Source organism: Epinephelus moara, chromosome 6 (assembly GCF_006386435.1).
Source record: "Epinephelus moara isolate mb chromosome 6, YSFRI_EMoa_1.0, whole genome shotgun sequence".
In the NCBI taxonomy this organism is placed as follows: Eukaryota; Metazoa; Chordata; class Actinopteri; order Perciformes; family Serranidae; genus Epinephelus; species Epinephelus moara.
Window position 1 is genome coordinate 33,415,696 of NC_065511.1, and position 19,369 is coordinate 33,435,064.

The 19,369-nt window shown below is 41.2% G+C and overlaps 1 protein-coding gene and 1 long non-coding RNA gene across 3 annotated transcripts in view; one reads left to right on the forward strand and one right to left on the reverse strand.

Annotated features, from left to right (window-relative positions):
- adam22 (ADAM metallopeptidase domain 22) overlaps nucleotides 1–19,369 on the reverse strand; it is a 108,260-nt gene that overhangs the window by 52,282 nt on the left and 36,609 nt on the right. For both annotated transcript variants that reach the window (XM_050047770.1, XM_050047771.1), the window contains exons 5-6: nucleotides 16,406–16,488; nucleotides 6,270–6,333 (exon numbers count right to left, since the gene is read on the reverse strand). In XM_050047770.1, coding sequence (XP_049903727.1) covers nucleotides 6,270–6,333; nucleotides 16,406–16,488 — 147 coding nt within the window. The remainder of the gene's footprint in view (nucleotides 1–6,269; nucleotides 6,334–16,405; nucleotides 16,489–19,369) is intronic.
- Nucleotides 11,500–19,369, forward strand: part of LOC126392398 (uncharacterized) — a 15,538-nt gene continuing 7,668 nt past the window's right edge. The window contains exon 1 of the long non-coding RNA XR_007570178.1: nucleotides 11,500–11,762. This is a non-coding gene — a long non-coding RNA (uncharacterized LOC126392398). The remainder of the gene's footprint in view (nucleotides 11,763–19,369) is intronic.

The following is a 19,369-nucleotide window of genomic DNA, read 5'->3' on the forward strand; positions in this document are numbered from 1 at the left end:
CCTTGGCAGAAGAAGGGCAGATGGATTTACCATATGGCTGAGAGGAGCCATGCCGACTCTCCATCTATCTCAACATACCCCCCATCCTGCCATGTTTCTTTTTTCTGTCACCTTTAACTGGATCATAACAGCCCGAATTAGTGGTGCATAAAGGGGCACAAAGCCTCTGCATTCAATATAGTTACTAACTGATAAAGAGTGATATGAGGCTGTTTCAGGTTAGAACAAGAACACGACTGAGCACACAACCTTTTAAAAGACATCTCAAAAGCTCACTATTTTTGTGTGATACTGTGTGTGTTGATACAGAGGACACACGAGAAGCACTTAGGACTTTGCAGTAAACATCTGTGTGACAATTATGAGAGGACGACTTGCAGACCAAGCAGACTGTCAAAGAGACAAAGAGATTCGTAGACTGAGGGTGAAATAGAGAAAGAGATACACCGAGAGGAGCCCAGAGATGCAGAGGGGGAGGGACAGTCAGTGAGGACCATCGCCCACAGGGAGTAGACGTCCAGAGCTCAGTGCTGACAAACTGACAGCCATTGCTCAGCTTGGGGGCAGCGCTGGCCCCCGCATTGTCATGCAGACAGGATTCCCCCACCTTAAATGCCAAAACCAGCACTGGTAATGGAGCTATGTGTCAAATATTTGCCAAAAAACAGACAATTATAATTTGCAGTATCTAAGAAGCATGACTCTATGAGGCCAGATCAGATCTGGTGTTTTGCATCTAAATGGTGAAACTGCTCATCGTGGACTATATTGCTTGCATCCTTCATTTTAGTCAAACCATACAGTTTGAAAACGAGGCGCGGCTCCAACTAGAAAACAATGTTTTGATGCATTGGATGTGCTGAATGTGCATATTAAGGCAGTACAGGAGGAGGTGCACATTAATAATCCTCCAGGACTGTAACATGCTCATGTTTAACCCAAACAATGTGTCATGTGACTGCAGTTGGTTCGGATCAAGGTCAGAACAAGTTCTCACCACAAACAAACTGCACCAGAGTTCCTTTGTAACTGGACTGAGACCACCTCTTCAAGAAGGTCTCGGTCTGGTTGTTTTAATGCACACCAAAGTGCGATTGCTGTGTTCACACCTGCCCAAAGGAGCCGCACTTAAGAGGCAAATGAACATGAGTTTGATTGAACCGAACCAAACAAGGCAGGTGTGAAAAGACCCTATGAGTCAGATCCACCCATTGTGTCCAAATATGGTCACTTCTGGTTGCAAAAACCAAGATGGTCACGGCTGAAATGTCGAACTCAAGGCTTCAAAACAGCAGTCTACCAACCAATGGGTGATGTTATGGTGGGTATGTCCATTATTTTTACAGTCTGTGGGTATGTCACACTGGAAGAGCAAATGTGTCCAGTGGGCAGGTGTGCAGCATTTACTTGAATAAAAGTTGTATCACAATGTGAAAATACTAATTTACAAGTGTAGGAACAAAATTTTTTTCTCCTGCTGTTTAAAGAGTATTCTGCTTCCTTCTGATGTGTAAGTTTTAACCTGACCTGAACTGAACTGTGTCCTTGAACACATTTCATCTGTGTATGAGAGACTTGCTTTGCTCCTGCTCTCATAGAAGTTATCAGTTAACTGGAGGTCTCCTTTTATTGCTCTACCAAGGTTTGAATATATTTTGTGACTGAATCTTTTTGTCAGACCTACAGCTCTGACCTTTGAGCTGAAACAAGATTGACTCTGTTCTAACTCTCTGCTCTGTCACTTTATTAAATAACACCAAAGACAACCTCGTTTCACTCTTCATTTGTTCACCTCTGACATCACAAGTTGAAGTCCTACATTCAAAAACTGTACGGTGTTACCAGCAAAATGTACCAAAAATGTACCAGAAGTAAAAGTACTAATATGATAATAGCCCATGTGTGTTATGCAACTGTCTACTTCATAATTGGATTCTTATTAGTGATGCTTTTATGTGTTAGTAGCATTTTATCATTGTAACTGATCAGGATAGATGAAGTTTAACTACACTGAATTATATTCAATGTTTGTTAAGGTATCATACTGGATAGGATTACATGTTTTGTATTAGGGCAGGCACAATATCAGATATTTACAAATTAATTTCACCAAAAATACGAGTGCAGAAAAGCAAAGCAAGAACGGAAAGAAACGGAAATGATTTAAGAGGCGCTGGATTATTTACACTTTATTATATGTATATTATTTACACTATATCAATATTTTACTTTTAAATACCATGGTTATCCTTAGTACAGCAGCACCCCTACTTTATATATAAAATCTGCAACTGCACAGTAACTAAAGCTGTCAGATAAATGTTGTAAAGGGTGAAGAACAAAGTAGCATACAATGAAAATAAAGCACAGGTACCTCAACACTTTACTCAAGTAAAATAGGTGATTAAATATAGTTTCAATAGTTTCCACTACTGCCATTATGGAATTTTTCAGTTCAATGAAATTTTTTTTCTGTCTTTTTTTTAACCCAATTTATTTTTAAGTGAGACAAAAACACAAAACAGATATTTTTAAACATGATGTACAACGACGACATACACTCTACAAAATAACCCACTGGTTCAACATTTAAAAATTAAGGTAACAATTTGCATGTGTCTTTTTAAGTAGTTTCAACTCTGGCCTTACCGAATGAATCCTATGAGTCATATATAATACCACAAACTCAATTATATCCGAACAACCAATGTGATTTGCTTTGACCTCGAAAAACTTAAGTAACTTGAACCAACTTAAAATGTATCCGCAGGTTGTGGTGATATTCATGGGTCAAATTACTTTATTTAAGATGGTCTAATTTGATTTATTTTTTTAATTTCATCCTACTCAAAAATGTTTTTACATATTTTTTATGCTAAAAAGTCTTTATTTTAGGCGTTACCCACAAACCCCACAAATCATTTTGTAGAGTGCACAAACACTGATATGTGATTCACACACGAAACATTTAGGTTGGCCAGTTATTCGAAAATGAACAATTTATCAGGTTAAAATTTAGGTTGGTAGCATTAAAAGTTCTTATTTGAATTCACCTGAAATTATGTCTTTCCTTGAATTTGTATATGTGCTATGTCTTGCTACAATTTTTTTATATTTAAAGGTCCAGTGTGTAGGATTTAGGGGGATATACTGGCAATATAATATAATAAGCATGTTTTCTTAAGTGTATAATCACTTCAAAATAAGAACTGTCGTGCTTTTGTTACCTTGGCCCCCACCGGATCGGTTTGTTTTGGAGAGGAACAGAACTCTGTGGATAATACGGCTCCTGGTAAAAACCACCACTAAATCCCCCCCCTACATCCGACACACTGTCTGGACCTTTAATATGAAACAGTGTTACGGCCAATTGTTTGACATGACACGAATATAAAAACTAAACTAGTGGAGAATCTCCTCCAATTTTTATGTGCATTTTTACATCACTGTGCCTGCTGTGTGAATGACCAAAAAAGGCACCCAAGATACTGTATCTCTGAAGACAAGTGCTGCAGCAACGTTCTGAGTTAAGATGTCTCTCTCTCTCTCTCCCCCTCTCTCATCGCTTGAATAATTCAGTCTGTCCAGAAAATGCAGGAGAGGAATGACAGAGACAGAGAGGAGACAAAGAAGAGGCAGGGAGTAAAAGAAGAAGTGAAAGGGAGGAGAGAGCTGTGACCTGTGAGAAATAAACCTAGTGTGCTGAGGCGCTGCTGTTGTCTTATTTTAACAGTTATTCATATACAGAATATTCTAATGCTTCATTTACTTGCAATTCTTTTCATGAATGTGTGACTGTGACAAAGCAACTGCCATCACAAACCCAGTAGTTCCTCGTTTTACAGTGTTTCTGCAGAAGATACAATAAGCGATCTAAATGCAATTAATTTACTGTGTTTTGTGCTCACCTCCACCTTCCTCTGTGTACCTGCCTCTTCTTCATCCCTTTTTTCTTAGTTAGCGTTTCTCTTTTTAGCCCAACATTTACTTTGTGCCTCCATCCATCCTTTTTATTCCCTCTTCTATCCACTCTTTCAACACTGTTAGCACTAAAACTGTCATATGGGAATGAATCTTAAGTAGCTCTTTGTGCCATGCCACCACCACCAACACCCATAAGTGAACACACACACATACACACACACACACGCATGGACACAAACACAGACACAAATCCCTGACCTCTCCTATCTCGTCTCCTTTCGTCCCTCACTGATTAACACCAGACACACATTTCTTCTGGACGTTTTAATTAGAGCAGAGAGGAGACGCACACATAGTATCAGCGGCGTGTTCTTCCACTCCCGTGCTCAAGGCGTCTTTAGACAATCTCACATCTGTCCTTTCGTTCTGACCATAATGCCTGTAATTGTTATTATCTAATTGGCTGTAGGCTTTGTAACCCAGCAAATCTCTCTGCCCTGAGACCCGCGGCCCGCACTCACGGTTCATTAGGAAAAGTGGCCGACAACTGGTGTGTGATCTGTAACTGATTCTGGTTTTGTCTTAACCTCCTCTCAGGACAGTAACTGACCCCTGAATGAATCCTGTAATACCAGGAAAATTATTCTCACTTATCATGTGCCGCACACACAGTCGTGAGGCGCAGCGATTTCCAGCCTGAGCTACGTGTGCCCCAGGAGGTACAGATGGTTGAGTAGCTCAGCTAATTTTAAATCATGATTTGAATATATTTCCAGGAGTTTGTGTTTGGAAGGAAAACAAACACACAATAGGAGAGTCGTTGTATAGATGCAAAATTGTACAAACCTCTTGTAAAACCAGTTTAAACATGAACAACTGAAGGATATTTTCTTTTTTTGTCATTTCCACCTTGATTAGATAGTACAGAATAGATGTAGACAGGAAACAAGAGAAAAGAGCAACCCAATTACCAGAAAAAATGTTGGCCATTTATGTTTCTGCAAACCACAGATACATTACATTTGTGCATTATTATGTGGTATGTCAGCAGTGCAATGGTTAGTATGTGGTGAGGTTTAGGCACAAAAACCACTTGGTTATGGAAAGGAAAAGGTCAGGTTTTAAAAAGGTGGGTATTTTAAAATACCCACATTTTTGTAGCACTATCCAGGCAGGAAACACAGCGATGTCTTAGTAAAAAAACAACCTCTTTTCTTAGCACAATCCCAGGGGGAAATGCACCGATTTCTCTGTAAAAAAACAACAACAACCGTTTCTTGTGGTACTATCAAGGCTGGGAAAGACAGCGATGTCTCAGTAAAATACTACCGCTTTTCTTGGCACCATCCAGGCAGTAAACACAGCAATGTTTCTGTAAAAACGACTGCTGTTGGTGCGGTGTCCTGGCTGGAAATGCAGTGATGTCTCTGTATAAAAACAACCTTTGTTCGTGGCACAATCCCAGCAGGAAATGCAGCTCTGTAAAACAACTGTTTTTTGTGGTACAATCTCGACAGAAAATACAACGATGTCCATGTAAAAAATAAAGCAATGTCTTGGTAAAAAAAACAACCATTTTAGTGGCACTATACCAGGAGGAACCCAGCAATGTCTTGGTAAAAAACAATTGCTTTTCTTAGCACTATCCCAGCAGGAAATGCAAAGGTCTCGGTAAAACAACCTCGTTTTGTGGCACTATCCCAGCAGGTAACGCAGAAATGTCTTGGTAAAAAAACAACTGTTTTAGTGGCACTATACACGGAGGAACCCATCAATGTCTCGGTAAAAAACACAGCCGTTTTAAGTGGCACTATCCCCAAAGCAAACACGGTGATAAGTCGCTAAAAATCACCCACGCATGGTGGCTAAAAAGCTGCTAGAAAAGCAGTGATGACTGGATAAAATGCAACCGGTTTTGTTGTTTGGTAGTCTCGAACAGTGGTCTGCAGCTTTGCAGGCGTCCCTTCAGCTCACATATTTCATCACCTTAGAAACGTCAGTGTGATGCATATGAAACAGACAAATGTAACGTGTCCTTGGTTTGCAGAAACATACAATGCCAATATTTTCTTGTGGAGACTGGGCTGAAAAGAGAGAGGGGAGCATAACATGCAACACAGGCTCTTAGCCGGATGCGAGCCGTGGACCACGCTGTCATGTGGCAAAGGCTACCGGGACATTCAAGGACAACTATAATTTGTATGAAAAAATTATGTAACAATATCTAACCGCAGAAAATTCAACATGGCTGAGAGGTAGGAAGACGTGAAAAGGTAGAGGAAGGGAAAATTAATACCCCCCTCTGAGAGGTACAAAGTACATACATTTTTGTGTAGAGTACTCACATTGCTGCCGCCCTGTCCTCCGGGTTCAATCATGTAGGTGTGATTGCCATCGAAAAACATCCCGCTGAAAGAGAAAAAAGAGGCGGGAAGGGGGGAGAGGAGGGCACATATCAGCACCAGTTGCTGTTGTTTTATTCATCACTAACTGGAATAATGCATCTGAATTCAACTCCTCCTCAGTCATCAGTGTGATAGATTAGCCATTTCAGCGCTTGCCCAGGGGTTTTCATTGTATTATTGGAACATTTGTCAGAATAATAACTGCAATGCACTCCTACAAGCTGAAGTTTTGGACAGAATCCTCTGCCGTCCTGCTCTATAGGGCATACGTATGGCTTAGGAGGGGTGGAGGGTAATGTGAAACAAAAGGTCATCCAATCATCTCAAAGATTCCCCCCACACAGCACAACCTAAAGGTTACCCGAGGATTTTATCTCGGGAACAGTAACTAAGGGTTTGAACTGGTTGACCACAAGGTGCAATGACTCAGACACCTTTAAAAGGAGTGGGCTTGAGCAGAAAATCGGTGCAAATCCTCATGATACTGTCTAAGATTTATTGAAAATCGTAATGACTTCACATGCACTCAAAAAACTCTAAACACATTAATCACATAAAGGTTTGAGAGAAAGAGGCCACGACACACACACATCATTTTGACGAAGCAATCGTTTTAAAAAGTCAGAGATCAATTTCTCATTTAGCAGCTGGGTGAAGGTCTTCTCGTCTCTGCCCGCCAGCGTGTGCGCATGTGCACACAACTGGACGTCATCCGTTAATTAACTTTATCTGAGGCTTTTAGGAGATTGGACCGGTCAAACTGTGGAGTCATGAGGGTAAACACCACAGGAACACACAATCTGTCTTTCTCATCCAACTGTCTCCGCCTTTTTTTCAACCTTTCTCCGGCCTTCAACACACAGTATTCACCTTCAACACACTCTTTGTCCTGGTCCAACACTGCACTTACAACATATTACACATATAAAAAAAAAAAAGAAAGAGGATGAAGTGAAGATTGCTCTCAACCCTTTTTCTGTTTTCTGCCCTGTCAATATACTATTTTGTCATGGTGACATTGAGAACTGTCAATAAACTAAACACATTTTATTCAGTCATTTGTTGTTGGTGAACACAGTGGAGCATTTAGCAGCTGAAGAGCCTGATATTTCTCTAAGGAGCTGGTGAAGATCAAAAATGAAGTGTCAGTATTGGACTTATATTTTTCACATGACCAGTAACACGACTCAAACTGAATGATTATGTTGCTCTGTAACTGTTGGATGTATAAATTAGCAAGTGTTTGCTAAAGGATTAGACATAACAATATTTCATTCAGTTCATATTATGTTATTTCTGCTGCAGCCAAGTGGGCAAAAACAAAATCTGGTACTGTAGGATTAAGAATAAAAACATGTTTGAGGGGCTTTAAGGCTCCGTGTCCACATAGTGTTTTAGCACTGGCATTTTTTTTTTTTTTCAATTGTTCCCAATGAGGAGAGAGGTCTCTGAACTTTTAAGAAAGGTGCTGGTGTGTCACTACCACTCTTTTAGCTGCTGTAGGCTACTGTCTCAGCAGAAATGAAAAAGCCCAAATCAGGGGGCACATCCGCCAGTGGACACTGAGTATTGCTGGTGAGTGTTGTGCTTTTATCACCATACCGATGTAAGCTTGTTTTTGACTGTGTAGCCAACCCTCTGTTAAGGTAGCATTGCATCAGCTACCTAGCTAACATTAATGTCAATGTCACAGAAACAAAACCCACATGCAGTGCATCATATCCGCAGCACCCTGGCACTGCTTTTCTGCTTAAGAAACACACTATGTGGACACAGGCCTTAAAGCTATAGTGCGTAACTTCTACAGGTCCGTAAATGTCCGTTTCACCCAAGCCACTACTAGAGGAGATGACACAATGCTGATTAAGCCGATCGGCTCCTCTAACATCTCGCAGTATTTTTCAATATATATCATTTTTAGTTTGCGCGTCGACTGGCGACATTCCCACGCTGGCGCACAGGAAATGCTTCCTCACAACAAGAAGGGAGGGGGAGGAAGAGCGGAGAGTGTCATAGCAAGAGGTAGAGTACAGGTAGAAAGAGAAAGCAACATGGCGGAGAAGCGGCCGAGACACGGTTCAGAAGTGGATCCTACCACAAAGAAAAAGCCTGGACGTTCGGCTGAAGGTCTATTAGCAAAGAAGGAAAGTGACCGACGGAGAAGGCAAACAAGGATTTGTATTGGCGTCACTTTTCCTCAGTGGAGAGCCCTGAAGGAAGAAATTGGGCTGAGGGCAGACACGGATGTTGCCTTGCTGCTGTTGGATAAGTAAGTGACTTGGTTTATAATTATATTATGAGTAGTATGTGTTGCTGTTACATGTACTGGACCTAGTACTTTATTATTTTCTTGGAAATGGTGCTATGAACGTAATGTAATGTTAGCAGCCTGGGGTTCGCCACGTTGTGTAGCATTGTGTACACGGTGTGAAGCGAGTGTTACTCTGTGTACACGGTGTGTGGCGACTGGCGAGTGTTACTCTGTGTACATGGTGTGTGGCAACTGGCGAGTGTTACTCTGTGTACACGGTGTGTGGCGAGTGTCACTCTGTGTACATGGAAGTGCCACCAGCTTATTAGTTGTAATAACGCATTATCCGCTGGGAGGCGACAGAAGTTACGCACTATAGCTTTAAAACTGAAGTATGGAAGCACAGAACGTAAAGTGAAAAAAATAAAAAATAAAAATTTGTGGGCGACATTGGCCAAAACCTAAATTTAGCTCCTAAATACGAGATATTATTTCCTCTGTATTGTCTCCTATGCAGACTTTGGAAGCCCTGAACGGCAAAGGTGGAAAAAAAAAAAAAAAATGCATAGGAGGGACTTTGATACAGAGGTACAGAAGCTCTAAAGGGCAAAATGAAAAGAAAAAAAGTTTATCACAGATGTATGAGATATTATCTCCTATGTCCAACTGACTATGCAAAACGTATCTCCTACACAAATAAAGACTGTCACCTTGACTGTCTGGGCATGAAAGCCCCGAAAGGCAAGGTGAAAAAAAGAAGTTTTTTGCAGGCAGTGTAACAAAGGAAAGTTCAGTTAGGACCACTATAGTCAAAGAAAACTTCCATTTTCCATTCCAATTTTCCATTTGCAGTATTATATTTGGCAGTATGGCTCTGTTCTGGGGCCTCTCTACCTTTCCTGGCCTACGCAGAAAACCTCTTCCACACACCTATGTGGAAAGCCTAAGGCAGAGAGAGCACACCTCTCTGCCCTTCCTCGTGCAAATGAGGAGAGCCTTAAGGCAGAGAGAGCAAACCTCCCTGCCCTTCCATGCGCCTACATGGAAAGCCTAAGTCAGGGAGAGCAGCAGCAAAGACCCCCCAGGAACAGAACAGAGCAGCATCAGTGACAAACAGAAATGACACTGATAAGTCAGACACAGAATTAAAAGGAGGAGCTGGGGTGGAGGTGGGTTGCAAAGCAGCTTGCAGAAGAAGCAGCAACAGTAGGCAGGCCAGAGCAGTTTAAATAGGGCACTCTGAATGAGATTCACCAATAGTATAGAAAGGAATCATGTGATCGATCAGCTGACTCCCTTCCATCAATCAGCTGCTCCATCAGCTGATATGTGCTGAGCTTGACATCATGTCTTGCCTGAACTAACGCTATGCTCAAGTTTTGGCCAACCTTGCCTGCATTTTGTTTTTCATCTTGCCTTTCAGGGCTTCCGTATTTTAAAGACACATCATTTTTCACAAGTCGCAACACCAAGAGTGTCCCAGGTAGAGCTTGTTCAAATTAAAAGCAGATTTTAACTGTGCTCATGATTTGAACTTTTCTGGGCGATGACGAGAAGTGCTAACACTGATCATTTCTTAATCAATGTGAAGTTTTGCATTTCAGTCACAAACGTAGAACATGGATGCAGCTCTAAACAGGAGCCTGTGTCGATGTTTAACTGTCTACATCTCAGGTGATGGATGTAGCTGGGAGCACTGCCCTGCCGTATACAGTAAATGCCCCATTGCAGTGCAGTTTCTCTGTGTGTGCGTAAGAGACAGAGAGACAAAAAGAGAGGAGAAAGCAGGATGTATATTATGATAAATACCTGACTCAGCATAAGGGAAATACTCTCCCTCTAATGTCTAACCCCTCGACACCACTGTGCACTCCCTCAACTCCCTCCCTTGCACCGTCTCTCTGTCTCTCTCTCTCTCTCTCTCTCTCTCACACACGCACAAATAAGTGTGTGCAGGGAATACTATGGGTGTGTCTCTGTCTCCTTTATTGTGTCAGCTTGTGTATTTCTTTCCACATTAAAAAAATCAGTACCCTCCAAACCTACAATCAAATAAATCCTACTTCTATTAATAGCGTACGACAAATTCTAATGCAACAAATAATAATGCCAGCAGTATTATAACATGCTATACTAACATTTGGCCAAATTAGAAGTCACACATCAAAATTTAGCCGTGCCTGAAATAACAGACGTCCTCAGGAAACCCTTCTTAATCTTGTCTGTCACATTATATCCTGCTCTATGTCACATGCGACTGCACTGCATGTGAAACACATTCACCTTGTTTGGGTTTGATTAATTCACACCCTACTTTTCATTATTTTTTGTGCGGCGTAACATAAACTTGCTGTGACACATTTCCCAACATGTCGCCACATTCACATGAAATATGCAAACGTTATTAAAAGCCAGAGCTCGGTTCAGCTTATTCAGCAAGTATCAATCTGATTTCACCCACTTTCCTTAATTAGATGAATTTACCTCTCTGCACTGGTTATTTGGTTTACTTAATTATGCTGGGGGAAGATATATTGGACTGGGTCAAGCTCTGATGAGGTGTAATGGATCAAAAATGAGCAATGTTTTAAGAAACAACTGAAAGGGGATAATTGGATGACACTGTCATTAATGTGCAGAGGTGAACTGTGTGATATACTATCTGCTGTTACAGCAAAATACACCATAAAGCTTGGATTGCTCTTTACACCTCAAAACTTAAATCTTCAGCCAAAGACAGACGCTGTTATTCAGTATAAAAAATGTCCAGTCATGACTAGGAGTGTAACGATCCATCGAGCTGATCTTTGATCTTTCTGATAGGCTTTTATTTTGAAAGTTTGTGTCACCAGCAAACAGTGGCAGGCAGACGGCAAGCAGCCAAGAGAAAGACGATGAGGACAGCATTATTTACTCTGGAATAAATCAGCAGTGTGGAAATCGTTTGGATTTCAGAGAAAATGCAAGTCAACAGACAGAACTCATAGTGTATGTGAACAATGGTGTTACGATTTAAAATAGGACATAAGGTGACCGGCCTGGCCGGGCATTTCCCTCCGTTAACTTCTCACTACAGCAACATTAGCTGCTCTGTTTCAACAATGTTCGGCTGAAAAAACATGCGCGCAGGCTGAAATTCAACCGTTCTGTTCTGTTGGGAGACGCAGTGACTATAACAAATGGTGAGTAAAGAAAATAATAACGTTAAATATAATTTGTTAAGCTATGAGTAGAGGTAAAGTCCGCTAGCTGCTAGACTAATTTATGCAATGTAAACATATTTAAGCTAATAATGAGTGACTAGCAAAAAGCAATTGTTTTGTCTGTGAATGTTGACACTTATCACAACACATTCTCACTCCGACCTCGTCACATATTGACGTTTTGGTCATGGACTTTCAAGGTACCCTGGGTGCGTTGGTTGTTGACATTCTGGGACACCGTGTCAAGTTCTCTTCTTTCAAAATACACTTCCATTTTCACAGGAATTTAAACGTTTACACACAGTCTTTTTCAAAATAAATGCACTGTCAGTACAACACTGCAAATTAACGTTTTTTCCTTTAACAACGAACACACGTGGTTGGGTTTGGCAACAAAAACATGGTTAGGTTTAGGAAAAAAACAACAGGGTTGGTTTTAGAATCTTACAGGACGTGAACACCGCTCCCACCGTAACCTACTCGGACTTTTGCCACCTTAACTTTGGTCCTTGTCCCGCCGCGTTTCCGCCTGATGCTGCCAAGCGCCATTAACATATAACAGCAACCAGCTGCATATCATGCCGACATTAAATGACGCCTTTTTACATCAGTTTCTGGCGCCGCAAGACGCTGCCCAAGCACCGGATTTCGTTGACTTGTGAGACCATGCTCCCGATGACTACGCTGAATATTTTGTTAAACAGTGTTGTTGTTAATAAATGTTTTATGGCTGTTTGGAGAAGTTTGCCTTCAGGGCTTTAAGCCAGATAGACCTTAAGTTTTATGAAAAAGATGGTGGTTTGAGTTAAAATGCAAAGATTTCCTCCTCGGAAAGTTCCCCCTGTCAGAAAGCCCTGAAGGTTAACATATCCCATGTGATGTTTTATGTGTTAGTGGAGTCAGTTTAAAGTAAACTCTAACCCTAACCCAATTTCTTAGATTATTTTTGTGCTGTTTTTATCTTTTCAGACCAAAAGCAGAAAAGAAAGAGGTTAAATGATCATATAATATCATCTCATATCGATCACACGCCTTTAAATCACATTGAATCGAAATCGTATTGTGACAGACTTTGTAATATCAGCAAATATCATATTGATGTCCAAGGAATCAATATAATATTGTATTATGATGAAACTGGTGATTTACACCCCTCGTCATGACAATGAACAAGCATAAAGAAACACACCCTGAATACAGAGACTCCTGTTACTGAATGAGCTGATCAGACTGACAAGGAGCTTCTTCTAGCATTGTTTTCCTCACTTGTTTACAGATAACAATTGTGATTTAATTCTGCCTTCTTTCTTTTTCTTTATAAAACACCTAAGAATTAATGTAAAAAAACAGCAACTTCCAAATAAACCGTATAGTGTGTTCAATGTCTGAGATTCAGCCAAAGCAGTGTGAGATTTTTTTGTCTCATGTTCACAGTTTTGGGAAAATACTGTTTTCCTTTCAGGGAATGTGTGGAAGCAACTGTGAAAACTGTAATGCATGCGCATGTGTTATACCTGATTATTCATAGGTGCCTTCTTATGCAAGCGCTGTATTGTCCGTACACAATGACACTCTGTGCCACAGAATACATTTTCGCCTGTCTTCTCTTCACATATCACTGGAACTACCAATGGGTAAAATGTACCCGTGGCTGTTTGCTGATTGTATGTAGCTTTGTTTCAATAAAACAATGTTATGCAACAACCCTGTTGTTAAATGTTCAAGATAAATCCAGATTTAAAAACAAAAAAGACCATTTATACCTTTAGAGCAGATCAAATTTATCCTGTAGAGAAAGCAGTTATTACAACTATGTGTATAAAACCAAATCATTGTGACGTTGCAGTAACAACAATCAGACTTGTTTATTTCCGTTGTCATTCTCAGCTTTATGTGTAATGTTTAAAGATGAAGAGTTAAACATGGTGGTCAGACCTATCTGACGTTTCAGCTGTGCTCATTAACTGTACTGTGTTGCTTTGCAATCATGTTTGATAAACCAAATCTACCAGCACGGAAGCTGTGGATGTGGGCCTCTGCAAAATGTATTTTAGCCACCTGAAAAAAAATCAGTATCAGTTTTATGCTTTATTTAGAATATTTTCTGTACTTTATCCAATCAATCGAGACAGCGGTAGACCAGCAACTCCCCTATTCTGACAGTTTTTGTCAGTGGAGTCTGGTGGATTTCAGATAATGGCTTTAGCTCCCCGTTGGAAAGGACTGTCTGATGGCAAGGTAAAGCCAAGAAAATATTCTAGACAAAGCATACACTTGAAAAGTTAAGCTCACATTGAAGGAGTGGGGGTTTACTTCTACTTTTTACTTGAGTAGCCATTTATACCTTTGTTACAATGAGTTTGCTCTAAATGCAGGTATTGAGTACCGGGGGCCACCAGAAACAATCCATGGCCACATCTGGCCACACGTTTTATGCCAAAATCTCTGTGTTTCCTATAAACAACATCTCTGCTTTAAAAAAAAATCCTTTACGAACCTCCACAAGCACACTAAGGTAAGCTGCACATGCTCTAGGTCAGCGGTTCCCAACTGGTCCAGCCAAGGGGGCCAGATTTCTCCTCAGTCATTAGTTCAAGGTCCACACAGTTTAATACATTCAGCATCATACTACTTGGCCATGTTGTAGAGTTAGTTTGATGTCTCGGTCAAGTAGCTGTCCGTTATTCCCTTACTCTACAGCAGAAAATGGCACTTCAAAACAAAAACGCTTTGCCAGAAATTCACTTTACTTAATATATTTAAGTGTGTTTTTTTTTTTTTTTACAAACTTGACGCGTTTGTGTTTCACTTGCGGTTCATTCAGAATGGATCAGTGACCCGCTGTTAGACTGCGACCCACCAGTTGGGAACCACTGCTCTAGGTGAACTTGTAGGTAGCTAGCTAACGTTAAGGTTTTATGTGTCACATTAATCTTTGATAATGATTAGCCTACCTGCTCTACTGCCCACACACACTTAAAAATATTAAAATGGAAACTAACTTGTACTTTGTGTAATTTATTAAGCAGGTACTTTTTTACATTTACTTACGTAGGTTTCTCAAATGGTAATTTTCATTTTTACTTGAGTAAAGATTTTCAGTTCTCTCCCCATTACAGCTAAGACCAAGCCAGTTGGGGCAGCGTTTGCTCAGCACCGTTTAATTTCATGTACGAGATGCAGGGGTTTTCAGCCGGGAAGTTTTTGTAAACTAGGGCTGCCCGATAATAGTCAACAACGTTAATCGACCAGAAAGGTCATTAGTCTGGAAGATTTCATTGGTCGCTTAGTTGCAGAAAAACAAAACAAAACCAAAAAAAAGTGAAACTCTATTAGGAGCTGCACCCTGTCACAATAAATCAAAACCTACATGCCTGGACCATGTGGGAATTTAATTTGAAAGGACAGACACAGGAAGTGGCCACGCTCAGCAGTCAGACAGGAGTCAGGTTAATCTCCAGGGCTGGTACCTGCGGTTATTCCACAGGCTAGTTAATAACATGTCGGGCAGGAAATCCAAAGTGTGGGATCATTTTGAGAAGGTGAAGGACGAACCCAAGGTGATATGTAAACTCATCTTCATTGGTCGACTACAAACATGACGTATCATCTGAAACATGGAAGTAGCTACATGCCCATTAGCCCACAGCGTCATTAACAGGCGGCTCGCTCAGTGTGTGACGTGCACTTGTAGATAAAATATAGGCCTATATTAATGAAGGTTCATTAGTACGGTTTTGTATTTCTCTGTAATGTAGCACAGTGTTAACAATGTTACTGATACTATTCTTTCTCACAGCTTCAACTCAAACCATTGTGTTGCTCTAGCCCACAATATATCATTTAGTAATTAAATTAATGTCGTAAACATGAGGGTGACTAGTCGACTAATGGCCCTAAATGACGACTACTGGTGGACTGGGAAAATTCCTAGTCGGGGGCAGCCTGATTGTAAACAAACATTGTGATTTGGTCTATAGAGCAGCATGGTTATCCTTCATATGTTTGCACTGATCGGTGAACAAAGGTTTATTATTATATCATTTATTGTCAAAATGTAATTTTGTGTGTGGAATAAGGGGACTACAACCATGGCATTTTATTATACAACTCTGTGTTGTGGAGCAATAAATTCTCCATCTTGTACTGTGAAAATCAATTCATTCCAACAGCAGGTGAATTTTACCTGTCGGCTGTTTTAGGTATACAGAAACCCCTGGCAGTTCTAGTGACATTCAGTAACACAGAACATATTTTCGCCTCTTCTCTCCTCAGCATATACACACAGCGCAGCACTTACACCAACTCATATACAGTGTGCATCTATTCTTCCCAGCAGGCCTTGTTTCTGACCCGTCTCTGACAGAGCGCTGCTTTAGAGCACAAACTCTAAAAATACCAACACTAGGTAGAGAGGAGAGGAGAGGATGTCTGAGCAGCACCTGTCTGTGTGTATGATAACCTGCGTAACAACAAATGAAGAGAGACAGAGAGGGCCAGGCTAAAACTAATTACATTGACCTAATGGGTAAATGGGAGCACGGCCGAGGACCCGGACACACAGAGGCTGCGATGTTGGCTGACAAACACACACATACAAGTCACATAATATTTATACTTACTGCAAACCATGGCAGGTTGAGACAGCCACGAAGGAGTGAGGGATGTCTCTGACCTTCCCCTGATAGTAGCAGTGCTCTCCGCCCTGCGAGTAAAACACAAACACTCACAGATTAAGATCATACACATGGTCGCCTCCGAAAATGTCTCACGCACTCAAACAGAGAGCGAAACATGCCGCTTGCTGATTTCATTACCATGTTCCATCAGGAAATGAGATCAGAGCGATCAATCACACAGAATTCATTTGCTAACAAGTGCAAGTATGATCCGGTGTACATGTACTGTGTGTTTGCGCTTGTGTGTTACTTTGCACTTTGAGCTTAACCCATTCACATCCTTCCCATCTGTGCGTTAACCACTCCGTGTCCTCCATCCCAACGTGAACCCAAAATAGGAAGCCACAGCATCAGTCACTTGTAAAAGTTTTTCCATCTCTGTCACACCACTCATACTCTCTGTCTTCACTCTCTATCTTCGTCTGTCTATATGTGTGTGTGTGTGTTTCCTCCCTCTCTGCGAGCGTAAACACACATTTATTTTCTATAGACGTGTATGATGTCTAAGTGTCTAAGTGCTCTGCAGGCCATCTTTTCCTGGTCCATTTCTCGCTGCCTAACAGCCATTAGGCAGGAAGCCGGTCTCCCTGAGGAAAGGCAGCTTTTATCAGAGGATCAATTTCTGCTCTACAGTCTGATGCTGCGCACAGTAACACAGCGCTACGTCCACCTCTGCTTCCAGCTCTCTATGTGGACTTTATCCTAATCCATGCCCCGCCTATGGGCTTGTGTTAGGATGCATGAATGCAGCCAAAAGTACTGTATGTGGAAAACCTGAAATACAGGCATTAGGATGAGGGCTTTACACAGGATTTTGGAACAGGAATTTACTCCCATTGAGCCTAAAGAGCATTACTGATGTTGTGCAATAAGGTCTGGTTCCATTCATCCCAAAAGTGTGGGATGAGTTTGAGGTCAGGGTTCTGCGCAGGACAGCCGAATGCTTTCTCTATAAACTTGTTAAACTTGTTAAACTATTCTATGGACTTGATTTTTTTTATGGGGATACTGTCGTGCTCAAACAGGAAAGGGCCTTCCCCAAACTCCTGTCACAGAGCTGGAAGCACACCTTGTTTGAATATTATTGTACGCTGTAGCATTGAGTTAAGACTTTTCTTAAAGGAATTTTTAGACATTTTAGAAAGCTAAGTTGCATTTTTGAGGACATTGACGGTATGACCCACGCTACTTCATACTTTCTCATTGCCTTCGTTGGTTGGGTTGGTTAAGTTCAGGCAAGAGGAGTGAGATTGGTTTGAGTCAGGGTGCGAATGTCAGGGTCATCCAGTCAGAGTCAAAAGCCCCTTTTACACTGCCAGATTTTCCGCGAATGTTGGCCTGTTTTGCAGGCAAGCTGTGAGCGTTTAGACACACAGAGCCAGATTGGTGAGTTGATCCAAAGTGCCCAATTTTCCGTCGCGTAGGGTAGTCATATTGGCGGAACCTTTTTGGTTTAAAAAGAACGAGGCATCCTTCTGCCTCGGAGGGGCTGTTGATGACTTGTGGGAGGAGCTGTTGATGACGCCGCACGTGCAACCCACTGGCATTGGATAAACAGGAAACAGCTGATAGCAGGAATTAGCAAGCAGCTAGTAGCAAGAGGGAAACACAACCCTGACAGACACTGTAAAGATGAGCAACTGGGGAGACAAAGAATTGCGCGCCCTCCTTGCCCTCAAAAAACAAGGAGGCCATTCACCGTCAAATAACGGGAACGGTGAAGGACGGGCCAACCTACGAGAGAATCGCCGAAGGACTGACCAGCCGCGGCTTCCCTCCCACGTCACTGGTTATGTCACACGCTGAGCTACATGTTTTGTTACTTGCTCACGCCCCCCATTGCCCTGAAAAAGGCACATTCTGTATGAACAAAAGTAGCTTCGTGCCATTTTGCTGCACTCCCCGATTTTGTTTTTATACTGCCAATGCTGAAAAAAGACTGATTGGGCTTTCCTGCAAATTTGCACAATTCCTATTTAAAAAGGGCTAAAGCAAGGCAGAGCAGGGTGGGTCATGCCTTTGCTATCCTAGGAAATGCTAATTCACTTTGGGGAAGTACCACAGGTTAAATGAGAAAATGGATTCAGCTTTCATGTTTGTGTGACAAGTATGGAGCTGGAGCCAGCAGCTGGTTAGCTTGGCTTAGCATAGAGTGGAGACAGGGAGTAAAGGCTAGCCAGTTATGTCGAAAGGTAACAAACTGTGCCAAACCACCCCTCTAAAGCTCCTTAATGAATACATTACATCTTATAGGGAGTCTTGTGATCTCTTCTCTTTTGTTTTTACACTTTGTTTTTGCATGGATTAAACAAAGGAGATATAATGTGTTAATTAGTGAGTTCTGGTCATGATGGTGGGCAGATTTGCCCACTTTATATTAACCATACCAATAACGCTCAGCAAGGAAGTATTTTCGAAAATGCCAAACTATTTTCTAAGACGGATATTCCTTTAAAACAAACCAAAGTTATGTGGAAAGACTTAACCTTTACACACATGTACTTAAAGGGATAGTTCATCCAAAAATCAAAAACACATATTTTTCCTCTTACCTGTAGTGCTATTTATCAATCTAGATTGTTTTGTTGTAAGTCACTGAGTGTTGGAGATAACAGCCATAGAGATGTCTGCCTTCTCTGCTATATAAGGGAAGTAGATGGCACTCAGCTAGTTATGTTCAAAGCACCAGAAAAAAATAAAAAAATAAAAAAATACATTTCAAAAACTGAACAGCAATGTCTCTGTGCAAAAAAGCATGATCTGGTCACTCAGGATAATCCACAGACCTTGTTGTGAGCTATTGTCTTCCTACCAAACTACACCCACCAGCTATATCAAATCAAAAATCAAATCAACTTTATTTATATGGCACTTTTCATACTACAGTAACACACAGTGCCTCACAGA